Below are 17,083 nucleotides of genomic sequence, written 5' to 3' on the forward strand. Positions count from 1 at the left end.
AGTGACTGAATTTCCTTATATTTCTTCAAAAATTTAGATATGTCACCTTTAGTTAGATTTCCACTAATATTCTTTCTAAATTCGATAAAATTAACGCCTTGTTCATGCATCGTTAAAACTACATTATTTTTTGGGGTTACCAATCATTTTCTCGTGTTATTATTTTTATTTTTTACAATTTTCCAATATTGAATAATACAAAAATAAATCATTAAATAAATAAATGACCAACTTGATAGCAGTTCACAAAAAGAGTATAGAAAAGACCTCAACTTCCAAACATAGCGTTAGTTACTGAAATTCTACTAGTAACTAGCATATTATCTTCATAACATATCTTCTAGCATATTAGCTTCCAAACACTCAAGTCAGTCAGCTCCGTTTTATAGAAAAGCTATATCAACCTGATCAAGGTATGCTTCTTTCTTTTGGTTATTTTACTACAACTTAAAAATATAATGGCAACTGAATATAGTTTAATAAATTACAATTTTAGTTAAATTATCTTTAAAATGATATATTGCTTTACGATATTTCTGTAAATATTATTGCAGTTTTCAGGCATAAAATCTCCAAAATACATTTTTTTCCAAAAAGCTTCTCAATTTTGGGCACTACTGCATATTTATTTCATAAACACATAATCCTTTGTCTAAGTTGAAGCTCTTTATAATGTTCATAATATTTCAACATTTAAAAATAGGTTTATGTTAGTTCAATCAGAAAAAAAGATATTTAAAACTACACCATTTAAAAAACTTTGTAATTTTTGGCAAAAGGCAGAAGACAGAGTTAAACCCGAGATGGAATTTGTGAAATTTATGTACTACAATAGCAGGAAGCCGTTTAACTTCATCGAATTTGATGTACACCAAACCCTGATAGATGCAAAATCTTTAGTGGAATCGGGTCTCAAACCTGTGATTCTTTGGCTTCGATGGTAAAACATTGCCATCATTCTATGTAAATGTAAGAATATTATTAAATATGCAAGATATATTAATAGCAATGTCTACCTTAACTGGGGGAACAATTTTGTTTATTTAATTATTTCATGTGATCTTATAGTCACAGGATTGCTACTAACATAACCTCAATAAACGTTGTTGTACATTGTAGGGATTTTGACCATCATACGTTTGTAATGAATTTTTATAAGCTTGGAATATACAATGGATACCCAAATTAAATGAATCAAAATAATTCATTTTGCAGTACATGAGCATAATTTTTTTTTTTTTCACATTGGAAACTCTGAAGACTTTATTACCTATAATGATACTTTTATTTACTTATTTATCTACTGAATGATAATGTATTTCGATAGCATATGTCCTACAGCAAAAGTTTGCCAAAATTGGAAAATGGGAATAACATCTGAGCATTTTTTTATTGAAATATTAATTAATTGAAAATTGAATGAAATTTTGGCATTTTTGTGGAATAACTTTTCAAATTATTAATTCTTAAAAATAATTGATTTTGTTGTTGATCAAGAAATTATCTTTTTAATGATATCATATTAAGTTATCGATAAATTTTTTTCCTTGATTTTTTTTAGCATGAGTTTTAACGATATTTTCGTTGATGCAATGATGTTCAAACTGTTTTCATTTTTTCAACAGAAATTTCCGATTTCAACAGATATTCACTTGACTTTCTTCCATGGTTGAAAACTGTGGAAGACAAATTTTTACTATGACCAACGTAATTTGTGTCAAAATTAGAAGATGGAATTCCTATACCATGAAAGAATACTGGAGGTTCACAATTTGTCACTATAACAGGGGAAGAATGGGGTTGGTTGGAGAAATTAAGAACTTTATTGGGGGAAAATACAAGAAAGTTTTCGGGAGACAACTCTTCCTGATTTCTTCATGCATGTCGCACGACGCAATATGATTATGCAAATGCTTATAGCATTCTAAATAAATATAACATTTTTAAAAAATGAACATGTATATATCATTATTATATCAAAGAGAAAGAGATATTTCTTCTCGTAAATTAAGTATTTTTATTTACAACTTCTTCACATTTGTGTCAACAATTGTACAGTTTAGATATGCGGGTTATGTCGTCCTTGCTGAGTCCCGGCTTTTCATTGACTTCCACCAGCTTGCGACCATCTTTGGCGGTCATTGTCTTGAGTCCGTCATAGTGACTTTTGCTGAACACGGTCTCTCCGTACAACATGATGGAGTCATAGTCAAATGGAGTCAGCAGCTGGTTCTGTTTCGGGCGGAGCTTCACAAATTGATCCTCCATACCTACAATAAAGCGAAATTCTGGTTGGTAAATAGTGATTGATTTGCATATTTTCTATTGACAATTTTTTTAAAAAATTTCAACATTCTGCAAATTACGTTAGATGATGACAAAAAATTTCATTAAAACTGTTTGTTTGAATTTTTTAAATATTTTTTTACACTAGAGCCTTTTTTACACTATATGTGCCAAAATCATGCACCAAATATGTACCAAAAAGCACTTAAAATAACACACAAAGTTAAATAAAATTTTTCTACATTAAATTCTAAATTGTGAGCTTAGAAATGCACGAATCTCTATTGGGAGTATCTGCGTACAAAATTAGAAGTATTTCAAAGTGAGAAATTATCGTCATTTTGCGATTATTGTGAAAATAAATCTATTTAGAATTATATGACAAATCTATTTATGAGAATTATTCTTCACAACTGTGACGGAAGGTTCAAAAACAAACTTTCGATTTATTGTTCTAGGTAAGAAATAATTTATCAAACCTTTAAGTATTATTAAGATAGGCATTTTTTTCATAATTTAACGAAACGTATCTTTTCTTATTTTAGCTGCAATGATTATTTATTCATTTTTTAAACTTTTAGTTGCATATTCTCGCTTATTATTTTAAAATCCTCTCCTTTATTATTCTGAGTCTTCCTTCGGGAGTATGACCTACAACTTTAGAATAACCGCATTAGGATAAAATGACAGAAAATGAAGCTCAAATTCAGTATGTAGCAACTTCAAAAATATGAGAAAAATTCAAGAAAGCAAAACAATAATTGAAAAATAAAACCAAATTAAATAGCTGAATATATTAATTTTAAATGATACGCAATTTAATGAACCACTTTTAAAGAAAAGTTTCGAAAATGAACCATAAATTGAAGTGTGACAGTTATTTAGATTTTAACAATTCTTACAGAATCCTAAATGTCTTAACTACTCATGTATCACAGATTATTACTGTTTTTTATAACCTTTCTTGAAAGTTGATTTCTTGGAAATTATTTTAACAAAAAAAAACCAAAAAAAAAAATCATTTCATTTTATTAATTGTATCATAACGACAAAAAGTATTTATTGTATGGGTAAAACTTAGTGTTTACATATATATTTTTTTATTTTATTTATGTTGGTATGGTGACGCATCGAATTTCATGTATCTTCTTTGTTAACCACCATTTGTGACAGTTATTTTGAAAAAAAAAATATTTATATCTTTTTATAATATGCAGATGCTTATACATTGCTTCTTTAACATTTCTCATGCATTTTTGCATTTTAACAATGCTCAATTTATAATTCAAACATGCGACAAATTGTTTAATAATTCTTTTTTTTCCATAATTAATAATTTTTATACTATGTTACTATTCAAAAGCAGCAAAAAAATTATCACTTTAATATTTAAATACAATTGTATTTTTAATGGGCAAAGTTTAACAATGTTTGTATTAATTTATTCAATCGAAATCATAAAAAATTCTAGTGTCTGTTTCAAGCCTTTAAGATTTTTCTCTAACGGTAAAACGTAACATATAAAAAAAAAATGTATTAATTTTTAAACAGCGCCATTTTTATTTAAAATAATTTAACAGTTTTAAATCATGTAATAAATTAAGATTGCTCATTGATAAATAATTCATCACTTCTGTATATATAATGCCGTTATAAATAATGTGAATATGCTACTGAGATATAGAACTGCCGAATATACGAAAGTCATTATCAGATGCATATTTGGAAAAGAACCAAATAATTTTGTTAATTTCGTTATTTACTGGAATTTCTTTTTAAAACCTTTAAAATAATCGTGAATAAATGAATGAATGTAATCAAATAAATCTAATTCTCAGCATGATTTTTCATATGTTTTTCTTAGGGCAATCAATAATATCATTGCAAATCAGGTATCAGATTAATTTAGAAAAGCAGATGCCTCAAATAGACATATTGGCGAACCAAAATTTTACTTATCAGAAATCCGCGCCATCCAAAATCGGTTATTTTATCCGTTTATCGTTCGGTATTGAATTTTGCCTTACTCAACTAGAAGAAAAAGAAATCTTTAGGTATGAAGGAGTTTAACTTCTCTTTAAAATTAATTACCACAGTCGTTTCCGCTTCTAAGTACCAGGCAATTTTTCGTTACATCGCTGTGTCTCCTCCTCCAGTTGGTGATCTTTGTAAAAGATTACGCTTATTTTAATTATTCACAAAACGAAGCGTTTATTAAGAGGATGAATACGACTATCCCTCATTGGACAATTGTCGCTCTCTTGACTTTGACCTTCCAGCATTATCATCTTCTTGAAGTTGAGCCTCAATTTTAATTCTTCTGAGAGCACAAAATCTTATATAGCTACCAAACGATATTGTTACATAGCTTCCTCTACTAAGTCCGTCAAAGGGTTCGCTATAGTGGGTGTATGGTGACACAGTCAACAGGCCTCAGCGACAAATAACAACGTTTATTAACACACAGGCACGAATACGTACCAAACGGCAAGACGAAGAAACAAAGCCAAGGCGTACACAAGCAATAGACAGCAGAACATAAGCAGTTCGAAGCTCTTAGAGAGAGAGAGAGAGGGGGATAATTCTTTCAAATAGTAACTTGAACTGAACTGAAATGATTGACTCCAGCTAGGTCTCACGTTTTTTATATTTCCCGAGACATGGCAGAAAAGGTTCTCGAAAGATCAACTTAAATCGCGTCCTAATGGACCTATCGCCAAAATTCCTAAAGATTCTGAGTCATCCATTTTGTCGCCAAATTCGTCGTCAAACGGTCGCAAAATTTGTTGCGAAGGGCGGGTGTCATTGATTCGGTATCCTTACAGCAATCGACAGAATTAACTGTCAAAGTGTTTTCCTTGTGATGGAACTATCTGCGCGGGGAAACAACATTACAAATTTATAACAAAATTTTCAACAACTTTTGTACGAAATGGGTGATGACGGTTATTGGCATTTCAACGAGCCATGTATATCGAAATGCCAAAAAATTTGACTCACGAGATAAATATTAAACTCCTAATCGATAGTAATGGGCAGTGTAAAAGACGAGGGGAAAATACTGTAATCTTATACCCTTCTGTATGTTCTCGTAGTGGATATTCAAGTAGTCATCTCTGTCTGATCGAGAATGTTCGTGGTAGAATCCTACGGCATGTCCGAGTTCGTGGACGATGCTTCCGAACTTGAAGCAACCGGGTCCAAGAGACAGTGGCTGGTCACCCAAAGTTTTGCCTACGTGAGAATAGCATCTAAAAGTACAGAAATGCAATCGTTAGTGGAGTACATGTAAAACTCAAAATTCTGTTATGTATACTTGCAATTTTTAAACTTTCTCTTCGCTAATTTAAAGAAAAAGAGGGGCTAAAAAGAAGAAGAAAAATGTTGTTGTTTTTATCTAAATCAGAGATAATTCAGAAGAACTTATTAAAAGATATAATTCACATAATGTTGCTTTCCTTTGCATCATGGATTATATGGAATTTTAAATTAATGAGGTTGGTTCTCTTTATTATGTTTTAGTAGATGTAGGGACATAAGCCTGACATTTATAGATTCCAGCGTGGAGTTAATTTTCCCTACATTTCTCGTATTGACATTCTCTCACCCATCTTGAAAAGAAGACAGTTAAATGTTTTTAGTTGACTGAAATAATGAATTAAGAAACTTGTAGGTGCAATACTCATTAGCAAGGACTCACTGACCAATTTATTCCCTTCGGTAAACTGCAATAAAAATTTACCAAAAATTTGCAGAAATTTATGAATAATTGCAAAAAAAAAAAAAAAAAATCATAATTGACGTTATACTTTTATATAATGATTAAAATTATGAATTGAAGACATGTAGTATTTATTTAAATATAGTATTTGGTATAGCTAAATTGTGCAGTGGGACATATTACTTTAACCTTATTGGAATTTCAGACCATCAGAATTACGAAGCAGGCCCATTTTAATAAAAGTGAAAACTAGAGGAAGACATTTTTCTATCGGTGAAAGGCATCATGTTCTTGAAATATATCCTGATAAATTTCAGTTTGTTTTTAAAGATTAAAATCCTATGTTTATGTGGTGTTTTCGGTTCTATTAAAAAATCTTCCTCAGAAAAATCTAAATTAATTGTGCGATTTGATAAAAAAAACTAATGAGATCAATTTTATGTATTGTGATGTTGATTTCAGTGAACCTAATCAATATATTATCTAATTAATTTAAAGTTTCTTAATATGCCTGGACTATGTAATGATTCTTAAATTACCTAATCTCTCTTTAAGAAAGAGAAGTTAGGAGATCCTTTTATTAAAGATTATTCACTTTTCATAAATTGTAATTATGGATTTCAGAAATGAGTCATCTTAAAATTTCAGAAAAATAAAGTCCTTTATGAGAAAAAAAAACTTTAATTTTATCGGTATTCAAGTTAAGATATAGACACTGAAAGTCTGAGTATTGTCCTCGTCAAAATTATAAGATTTATCCGAAATAATCATCGTGCTGTTCCAAAACGGAATGTTAATCTAATCAAATCAAACTTCATTATTTTATGCTATCTTTCCTTCTATTAAATATTTACTGAAATAGCTAAAAACCTTTATATATCTTCCCTTAATTCACAATTCATTTCATTACAAATTTTTTGATAGAAATTTATTTAATTGATTTTGGTATTCGGTAATTTTAGAAAGTCTTTATTATATACATCATCATACTTTGTGGAGATGCGTAATGTTATTTCCCTTATCAGAAAAAGAATAAAATATGACTGAAACGCTTGCTTTGATTCTCCATATAAGATCTATTTTATATATATATATATATATATATATATATATATATATATATATATATATATATATATATATATATATATATATATATATATATATATATATATATATATATATTACATAATCAAACTCTTAGACTTGTTATAGCATGCGTGCATTGACAACTGTCAAATTACATAGTACATTTGTGGCTTGCAATGAAATTCAGATAATTTAACGCCTGGCTTTTAACAACAAGTAACGCCATTTTTTGATCAACGCAATAAAGAATCAGTTCCAAAAATATATCAAATTTCATTTTGAGTTCATATAATTCAATTCTTGAATTTGAAAGTGTTTAGTATATAAAAAATTATCTGAACAACATAATTTTTTATTCAAATATAGCGATTTTAAACTAGGTAAAATCATAGATGAAATCAACAATTATATATAAGAAAATTCGAAAATAACTCACCCTCTTCCGGGAAATATTCTGATGTACTGATTCTCCGTCGTTTTGGGAATAAATTTAATGCACGTTTTGTCTTCGAAGTGTTGCATGGCTTCTTTAATCTTAGGTTCTTGCTGTTCTGAAAATTAAATACAATTTATCACTCTTTTTCAAGTCTTTTGTATTTGAATTAGAATCAGATTTATGAAGAAAAATATCAAGGCTGAAAAGAGCCAATAATATAGTTTGCAATTGTTTTCGATTTAAAGTAAAATATTTTATTAAATTTGATAACTAAGTTTGATAAATTTGATAAACTATTATAATATATAATTATAATAATAATATATAATAATAATATATAATAATAATATAATATAATAATAATATATAATAATAATATAATATAATAATAATATATAATAAATAATTAAATTTGATAAACTATCAATCCCAATGGCATAACTATTATTATTTCTAATATTACACCAGTAAACAATCTACCTGCTGAAGGGTATTGTTAAATGTCCCTCCTTCTGTGTGCAAAAAAAGAATCAAACGAGAAGATAAGAGTGAATGTAAACATAAATACATAGAATTCAGAAACTTCAAACAATTTTCTTAAAACTAAATTTTTAATACTCGTACATGAAAATTAAATAACATAGAATTTTATTTTTGAAAATTTGTTTTGATTTGTTTTCTATTAGAAACAATCTCAAAATTATGAAACATCATAGTGTTGTTCAGATATAATTTAATGCTGCTGTCTCTTATGCGAAATATTTCGGCAATTTTAAGAAATCGTAGTTTGATGGAGAACCAAATATATTGACTTGCTTTCATATCAACTAATTTACCAACCCATTGAATTTGAACTTCATTTACCTATTCATTTCTTATATATATATATATATATATATATATATATATATATATATATATAAACAAAATGACCTGATTCTATTTGTTATCAAAAAACTGATTTTTATACTCTGTCTTCGATATTATGTAAAATTCAAATCGAAACAACTGATATCTCATGCTTATTTTTATATTGTTCAAGAATCAAGTTCTTTCTCGTTATTATTGTAGAAATATTCTAAAAGGCTCTACAAATGTGTAAGTAATTCCCAAAGAAGTTCTAATTAAAATCTTCTTCAATAATTTATAATGTTTCAAAATATTGCAGAAACTTTTATAGAGTTCATCGAATTTCCAAAGCGTAATAGTTTTCGCAAATATCCTAAATGTTCTAGAATTTTCTAAGATATACTAAAATACCCCTAAGCGATAAAGAATATATTGGTATTGCGGAATGGTCTATGGTTGTTAAAAATTTATACTAACTGAAATAAAATAATATTCAAACTATCGTCCGAAAATAAAATATGTTCAAACCTATTGTTCGGAAATGTTAATGTTGTGTAATGCAAAGATGAAATAATGTTCGAAAATATTTCTTCTGGAAATGTTTAGGAAGTCCTAAAAATTTCCAAAACGTTGTATTATTCAAAATTATTTCCTTTCACTTTCGAATGTTCCAAAATTTCTATCATTTTAAAGATATTTTAGTACTCTCACTATTCTTACAAAATATTAGGGCAAAGGAAATCTATCCAAAGTATTTTTCTTCAATTAGTAAGTCATAAGTGTCTCGAATTTAGTTGAAATAGACCCAGTAACTTAGGAGGTGATGAGGAACACATATACATTTTTATGAACTCAATCCAAATTGTAAAAATACTAATATGAACCTATTACAATTCACATAAATAATTATTTATAATTTCCTTAACATAAAAGTCAATACTTAAAATTCATTAAAATAGTAGTATCTTCCAGAAAAGCAAAGAAACTTACTTAATTGTGGATCTATGGTATAAGGAATGCGTCCATTAGGCCATAATCGGTGTTTCTCTACTACAGCATTTCTGTCCTAATTTTTTTAAAAAAAGTCTTTTCTTTATTGCATATATAGTCAAAGTAAGTGGTATTTATTAGAAAATTACAAGTTCTTGTATTATGATGAATGGCTTAATACATATTTGTATGCATTTTAAAACTGAAAGAGAACCTTGGTATGAAATAATTTTCATTATCGATATAATTTCATAACAAAGAATATCAATTTTCAATTCTTAAACAAAATTCTAATCAATATATATCTATTACTTTTTTAAATGCATCAGACACATATTCTATGTTTCGCAGAGAGTAATGGTACACCTTTTTTTCACGTATTACTAACTTCAACTACCATCATCTGTTGATACATAGAAAACTTTATTCCCAAAATTAAAGCTGTGATATTTTGTCTTCATTTTGTAAAATTTTATAGCATTTCTTATGTCGGAAATATGCTTCAAAATGAATAGTAATCCAATAAAAATATTAAAACAATGCCCCCACTCCTTTTTTTTTTTGTTGAAAGAAATGTAATCTTTAAACTGAGAAAACTAAGATTGGCATTTCAATAAAGTCTGAATAAAATATAAGGCATCTTTGAACTTGTATGATTTCCATGATACAAACTAGACGAAACTAGATCTTTGATGCTATACCAGTTGATTCATTCATCAAAGTCATGGTATTAATTTTCTAATATCAATCAATTTAATTTATCTATTGAGCTAATTTCATTTTTGATTGCTAAAAATTCTAGTTATTACAACAACAAAAAATGGAAAATATAATAAAAAGTACTAAAAAAGTCTACTATAAAATTTAAATCTCAATACACCAACGAAATGAAAAGATATTGAATTTTTGAAGGAAGGAAGTTTCTTATATTTAACAATTAAAAAAGTATCAGGCAGAAAATTTTTTAAAAGAGAAAATTTTAAAGTCATTGTGCCTAATGCTTTGTTCACGAAGAAAGAAAGAAAACTAAGGTAAGTTGTGTAGAGATTGATATACATTAGTATCAAAGACTTGAAAGAGTGATCATACAATAGAATTGACGATATAAAAAACAATATTATAGTACTTAGAAATCATAAAGCTTAAATAATTTTTTGAAAGAGTATTGTGAAATGACTTACACCTGGAGATATTCCCAAAATGTCACCTTCAAATAGATCAGGGTTGTGCATGGCTTCATCGCCATTTTCTGAAAAAAGCAAAAAGCAACTCATAAGCAACATGCAAGAAGTTAAATTTGAATTTTGATCCCTGGAGTCGAAATTCATAGACATCTAAATATTATCAAACATAAATATTTATACATACGAATTTATAAACCATTATCTTTTAAAATAAAACAATCTGCTCAATTTTTAATTATAATATCCATATTTTTGAATAATTAATGAATAATAATTTAAGAATTTTTCCCCATTTCAATTACAACGTATTTAAATAAACAATAAATTTTAATGCATTTTAATCAATTCAAAATATGAGAAATATTTTATAAAAAGCTCATAAAATAATATAAAAACATAAGATGTCTTCATCAATTTATTCTATTAATGCTATTTTAATTCATAGATTTCTGCATTGGTTTTGTTAGATTATTTTTATAGCTATTTCCAAATCTACTAAAAACTCCGATTACAATTAATTCGATTCAGATTAAATCTGGTTACTTCACTTTTATTTAATATTTTGATTACTCATTTCTAATGATTGCAAATGATATTAATTAAATTCAATTATATATTTATAAATTTGATCTAGAGACTATATATTTGCATATGTAAATTTTTTGGTTTGCAGTTAGTTGGAGATTTCGGATATCTAATTTTATATTTATTTGTTCTATTTTCCAACGTCTTTAACAAAGAATTTTCTATATTTTTATTATATCATTTGAAATCACTTTAAAGAGCCACCATAACCATACTAAATGCAGAGTAGAAATATACATTCTATCCATATAAAGGTAACGAGGCAAAAAGGCAAACTTTTCTGGGAAAATCTTTAATGGAATACACTTTCGTGTAATTTTTTGAATCAATTCTTACTTGGAATAAAACTTGCCCTGATTCTTGAACTAGGAAAAGGCTGAAAACAACGTAAGAAATTAAAGCAAACTTAATTTTGATTCTACATGATTTCATTTCATGAAACGATACCTCAACAGGTAATTTCTCATTCTGCAGGTAAATACCTCTCATTGTTCATAATCGAAGAAAGCCGTGGAATATTTAAAAAAAATTCCAATTTTTAAACGTTATAAACTTTTGGAATTTTAACAAAATATAATATAAAATTTAATTAATTAAAATATAAGTAAAAGCCAATTAAAAAATTTCTTTATAAGATATCATATTTGTAAATCATATGGGGAAATTAATTGCATTTTTTCGTATCTCAAAAAAAAATAAATCAGAAGAATCATATAAGAAATTGAAGAATAGGTGCTTAGAGAATATGAAGAATTCTTAAAGATTATTGTTTCAATTATTGGTATAGTGTATGCAAAAATATTCATCTCTTAACATTATTGAGCGACATCAAATGAATATTTAGGAAATGAAAGCGCCACGAGTATAATTGAATTGTAAGAGGGTGATAAAATTTCATGGAATTAGAAGAGGAAATTTCAGAATTAACATAGAATATTTTAATAAAAACTGAAAGAAAATTTGCCCTGCATAGAATAAAACTGAAGATTTTACGAATTTAGAATTTTTTTAATCAAATAGCAAAAAGTAAATAAATTCGCCTTCCAAATATTTTAATGTAACTATGAGCTAAACACATCAACAAAAAGGGGAGAGGGTATTTGCATCGGCTTTCTTAGGGAGAAAAGACAGAAATGAAAAAAAAATTATATGTATATTCATATTATATTGTTTCTTGATGAATTATTTTTTCGATACACTTTTCTATTTAGTAATTTTTCAAAAACTATGTAAGGTGTGTCCTAATTCAGTATTTCTGAAAAAGTCTTGAGGCAGAATTTAACCACGAAATGCAAGCTATTAATATTGACTGCATTTTACAATTTAATTACGTATGCCAAACACATATCGTAGATTTTGAAGTGATAAAGATCCATATTTTATAAATTTTCTATTTAATGACCTAATACGGATGAAACTATGCTCGATAAATCTTGAAATGCGTTAGGAATAATATTTAAAGCATTTTATTACATTTGAAATTGTGATATATAGCGTAAATATAAAATATATAATGTTCATATCACATTAACAACAACAAAGGCTCTTACAACTGTTTATATAAAAAAAGGTGAAGATGATTATGATAATGAGATTTTGGTCCGTTGAATTGAAGCTTTACTATTATTAGGGGGATATACCCGCAGGTTCTATGGTGAAAAGTTCAATAGGCTCAATATCAAATAATGATATATCGAGGATTTATTCTACACGAAATACACGAATACGCAGTAGCAAAACACAGCAGCATACAGGCATCAAATTGCTATTGAACAACAGCAATAATACAGAGCTCTCGGTGGGATCTCGTTGCCGACTTAATTCCACTAACCTTTCTTGACTCGACTGCTACTGACTTTTCCTTCGGGTCTTATTGCCTCTGCGACAAGACAAGTATGTTTTAGAGCAAGCGACGGAATTTGACTCCTATTGAATCTCTCGTGAAGATTCTCGAATAATCGGTATCCTTCACTTTTGTTTCCAGTTCACTAAATTCACTGCTTAATAGCCAAATGGTTACCAAAACTGTAGCCGAAGCCGGAGGATCATTGATTCGGCATCCATTTAGGAGCCATTATTATATCTTTAAAACTACCTTTCTTTCCATGGGACTCATCGTGCAGAGAAGGAATGTTACAAATTCCTAATACTATATTTAAAATGTTTCTAAAATCACGTGATAAATTTTAAAATTAAGTCAATCACACAGAAACAGATCATATTTTCTTATATCACAAACTAAAAATCGCAGAGAAATAAAGAAAAAGGACAATTTTCAGTGAATTAAGTAAAAGATATCACATAAAATTTACAGCGAAAATTAATGAATATAAATTCAGAATAACACAACTACCCATTTACAAGGATATCGCATAATAAGCGTATGCAATATGAGAGATGACAAATACTCCATTGATTAATAACTGAACTTTAGACTACTTAATTGAAGTGTTCAAAGAACTTGCCATTCATTGTGATACATGCTTTGCATGTAGATATATTTGCCAGCATGTTGTTTGGTTACTTTAAACTTTCGTATTCGAATTTCGTTCTATATTTCACACATTTTTCCAATGCCTTGATATATTACACAAATGACTTATTTTTGTATCTCTAACCTACTCTTAAAGTATATCATGTGGTTTTAGAAATAAACTTAAATAAAATGAATTGAGATAAAAAAAATTTGAAAAAATATTTTATATTATGTACGGTTGTTTAAGATAATTTGATAATTTTGCAGCTTTTTAATTTGTATGTAGGAGTGAAACAAGGGAAACAATTCCATAAATAGCTGCGATGAGTGAGGAATATAGAATCTAAGCTTAAGATGGAAGAGTAATCAGAATTTTTGTTTCGAATACTCTATCTTCTATGCTGCTAAGATATTTGTATGAATTTAGGTAAATTATAATCATAGAGTGGCAATTCAACTTGGCAATAAATTGAAAACTAGGAAAAACTAAATCCCAAGTGAATGACATAACATTTTTTTCATTCTTTGATGGCTCTAGGAGAAATTGAACAAAATTAAACATTTTTCATGGTAAGATAGGTGACTACTTTGTAGTAGATAACAATGAGGGAAAAAATGGAACATTTCATATTATTTTTCAGTCGAACCCCAATATTTAAAGATTGGATAGAAACGCAGCTTAATTTTTAGTTCAGGAACTAGATAATATATTTCTTAAGCTATCTCCAAGATTTTAAACAAATCATTTGATAAACTTTTAATTAAAAAGGTTTTTCTTTATATTGTTTTTTAACCCCCTTCCAAGAAAAACCTTTTTTTTTTTTTTTTCGCATTTTCAAAGGATTTTTGGTTTTTAAGTGGTATATTTTGGTTTTATACTTATTTTTTCAATCTATTTCATTCAAAAAATTAAAAATATAATTATTTTATAGCGTTTTTCAAAGAAATTATCTTGAACGTTGTTTTGTATCTTTAATATATAATTCCTTTGAACGCAATACAGACAGACTTTTAAAGCATTTTTTTTCGTATTTAATAATTTCCTTTGTTATTTATTTTGGTTTCTCAAGCAACATCATTCACATAATAGTCCATATCTCTACCATTCCTCTGTATGTTCTTTCACTATTGCAAGCAAACAGGAATTAAGACAATCTACGTCATATGGTATTGACAAAAAGCAAAATTCTAGAGACTTAAATAGCCACGTGCAGAATGTGCATGTGGCTATGGAACGCTTAATAGTGATTATGACTACACAGTGTCTGGAATAAAATGGATAGCTGCACGGATATGACCCGTGGGACTAAGAGAAGTTACATTATGCAATTATCCTGTGCGGCAACAAGACTGTAAGTTTCCTTCTTTTTCTTCTTCTGTTTTTTTTTTTTTTTTTGCTTTGTTTATTTCTATCGTTTTTTGTACAATCGTTGTAGTATTTGGAATCGGTGCAATTGTTTGGAATAATCTTGTATATCAATTGTTTTTTTATAAATTTGGATAATATTTATGGTCTACTTTTCTATATTGATACGAGGGCAATCCTGTTTCTTATAGCTCTTTCTAAATAGTCAGCTTGAGTGGAGTAGTTTGAATATAAAATGGAATCAAAATCTTTGATGTATTTTTAACAAAATATTCCAATTTGCGCAGACGCAAAATAAATTAATGAATATAAAAATAAAGAAATAATTATGTGAAAAAAATTAACCTGATTTAATTAATTTTTTTCACTCATCTGCTTTTTCCAAAGATGTTAACATATACACATTGATGGAAAGCATAGGTAACTACACAATACTAATAATTTTTTAATTAAATAATTTTTTTTCTCTAATTGTGATACATTTTTATAATAAATTATTTATTCTTTACATCTGGACATAAGTTTGCAAAATGTAGTCAGTTAAATTATTGTATTTTGTAGTTAAATCTGTCTCCTGAATGAATGATTAATCTCTTCATTGAAATTTTACTGTTCAAGAAATGTTAATAAACTTGCTGCTAAATAAAAAACAATGACAACTTTTTGGTCGAAATCTATACATAAACAATTACTTCCTTAATTATATTCTTAACTTATTTATTAAACCTTCTAATCAGATAATTTATCATATTTGAGCCATATATCATTGTTTTAATCCATATAAAAATGCAAATGATAATTGAGGTACTAAAGCCTTTATAAATAATTTTTGTGATTTATTTAATTTTTTTCAAAGCCATTTACCCAAATTTGAGTACCTGGGGTTGAGATGTTTGACATTCTATCAAAACTGGAATCAGGAATTTGATTGCCCATGCATGTTCCAAAAATAATACCTACCTAAAATAATAATTCAGTAGTCTAAAAAAAGTCGTCTATTCTCTGATTAACGCCTTTCAGTTTTGCAAATGATCGCTTTTTCAATCAGGATTTGGGAAGTCATCTTTGGTCATCCTTAATCGTGTATACCATAAATTTTAACGATTACATTTTAAGTTCCAAAAATATTCATATTTCGTATTCACACGAATATTTTTGAAACAATATATATTTATTTAACATTCGAAATCAATAAATGTTTTGTTGCAAAATCTCATCATATTTTTTATTTTTTATTTAAAATTATAATTAAATTATTTTTATTCAAAATGAAATTAAAATCAACATTTTTAAACTTCAGGAACTTTTGAATCAAATTTGCCTTTGAGTTCTAACCAAGTTAGCTTAGTGGATAACTTCGTTTGATAGTTTCTTTGACCTAATTATAAATTTAAACATAAAAAATTCTAGATATATGTTCACGAATCAAACACATCAAATGAACTAATAAGAGACAAACTTCGTCATATTTTACTGCGAATAAAAAACTGAAAATTATTAACAACTCCATAATAAATTAAGTTTTCATTAAAATATCATTTTGTTGCATAAATTTATAGTTCGAATATTATGACATTCAATGCAAAATCATACCTATGCTTTTTGCGAAGCATGTTGAACAACCCAGTACTAAAAGAAACACATTTTTCCAAGCCATGGTTGACGCAAGAAATTCCGAATAAAATGCCGTGCCAGGAAATGATAGAATTATACTTTGATTCAGCATATTTATTTATCTTTGCGAAAAAAAAAATATCTGCGAAATATCGACATCTGTCGAACACATTTGACATGTGCTCCTTTTCACATCGTATTCAGAGCTTGAATTTCACTAGTATATTAAAAAATTAAATCCACAAGTATCTATTTTATTGTTAAGATACAGAGTGGTAATGAAAAATGTCTGATAATATTGAAATACTTTAAAAAAAAAAGTAAATTATTTTTTTTTCTTTTTCTCAATAAGCAAATGTTCTCTAAATAGTCTAAAGATTTTATAGATATATAATTTTTAATAGAGATTTAAAATTTTGGTGTGAGGTCCTCAGGTTGAACTGTATCTTGTTCGTCTACTTTTACTGTGATCACAAGCAAATGGACA

At 27.5% G+C, this 17,083-nt stretch overlaps 1 protein-coding gene across 1 annotated transcript; it reads right to left on the reverse strand.

The window, feature by feature from the left end:
- Nucleotides 1-1,993: 1,993 nt before the first annotated feature.
- Nucleotides 1,994-16,703, reverse strand: LOC129968956 (astacin-like metalloprotease toxin 5). The gene is made up of 6 exons (XM_056083328.1): nucleotides 16,576-16,703; nucleotides 10,553-10,620; nucleotides 9,372-9,447; nucleotides 7,533-7,647; nucleotides 5,362-5,537; nucleotides 1,994-2,270 (listed from the first exon to the last, which is right to left on the reverse strand). The coding sequence occupies exons 1-6, from the start codon at nucleotides 16,637-16,639 to the stop codon at nucleotides 2,044-2,046; spliced, it is 726 nt and encodes a 241-aa protein (XP_055939303.1). The 5' UTR covers nucleotides 16,640-16,703; the 3' UTR covers nucleotides 1,994-2,043.
- Nucleotides 16,704-17,083: the final 380 nt, after the last annotated feature.

Source organism: Argiope bruennichi, chromosome 5, assembly GCF_947563725.1.
Source record: "Argiope bruennichi chromosome 5, qqArgBrue1.1, whole genome shotgun sequence".
Lineage (NCBI taxonomy): Eukaryota > Metazoa > Arthropoda > Arachnida > Araneae > Araneidae > Argiope > Argiope bruennichi.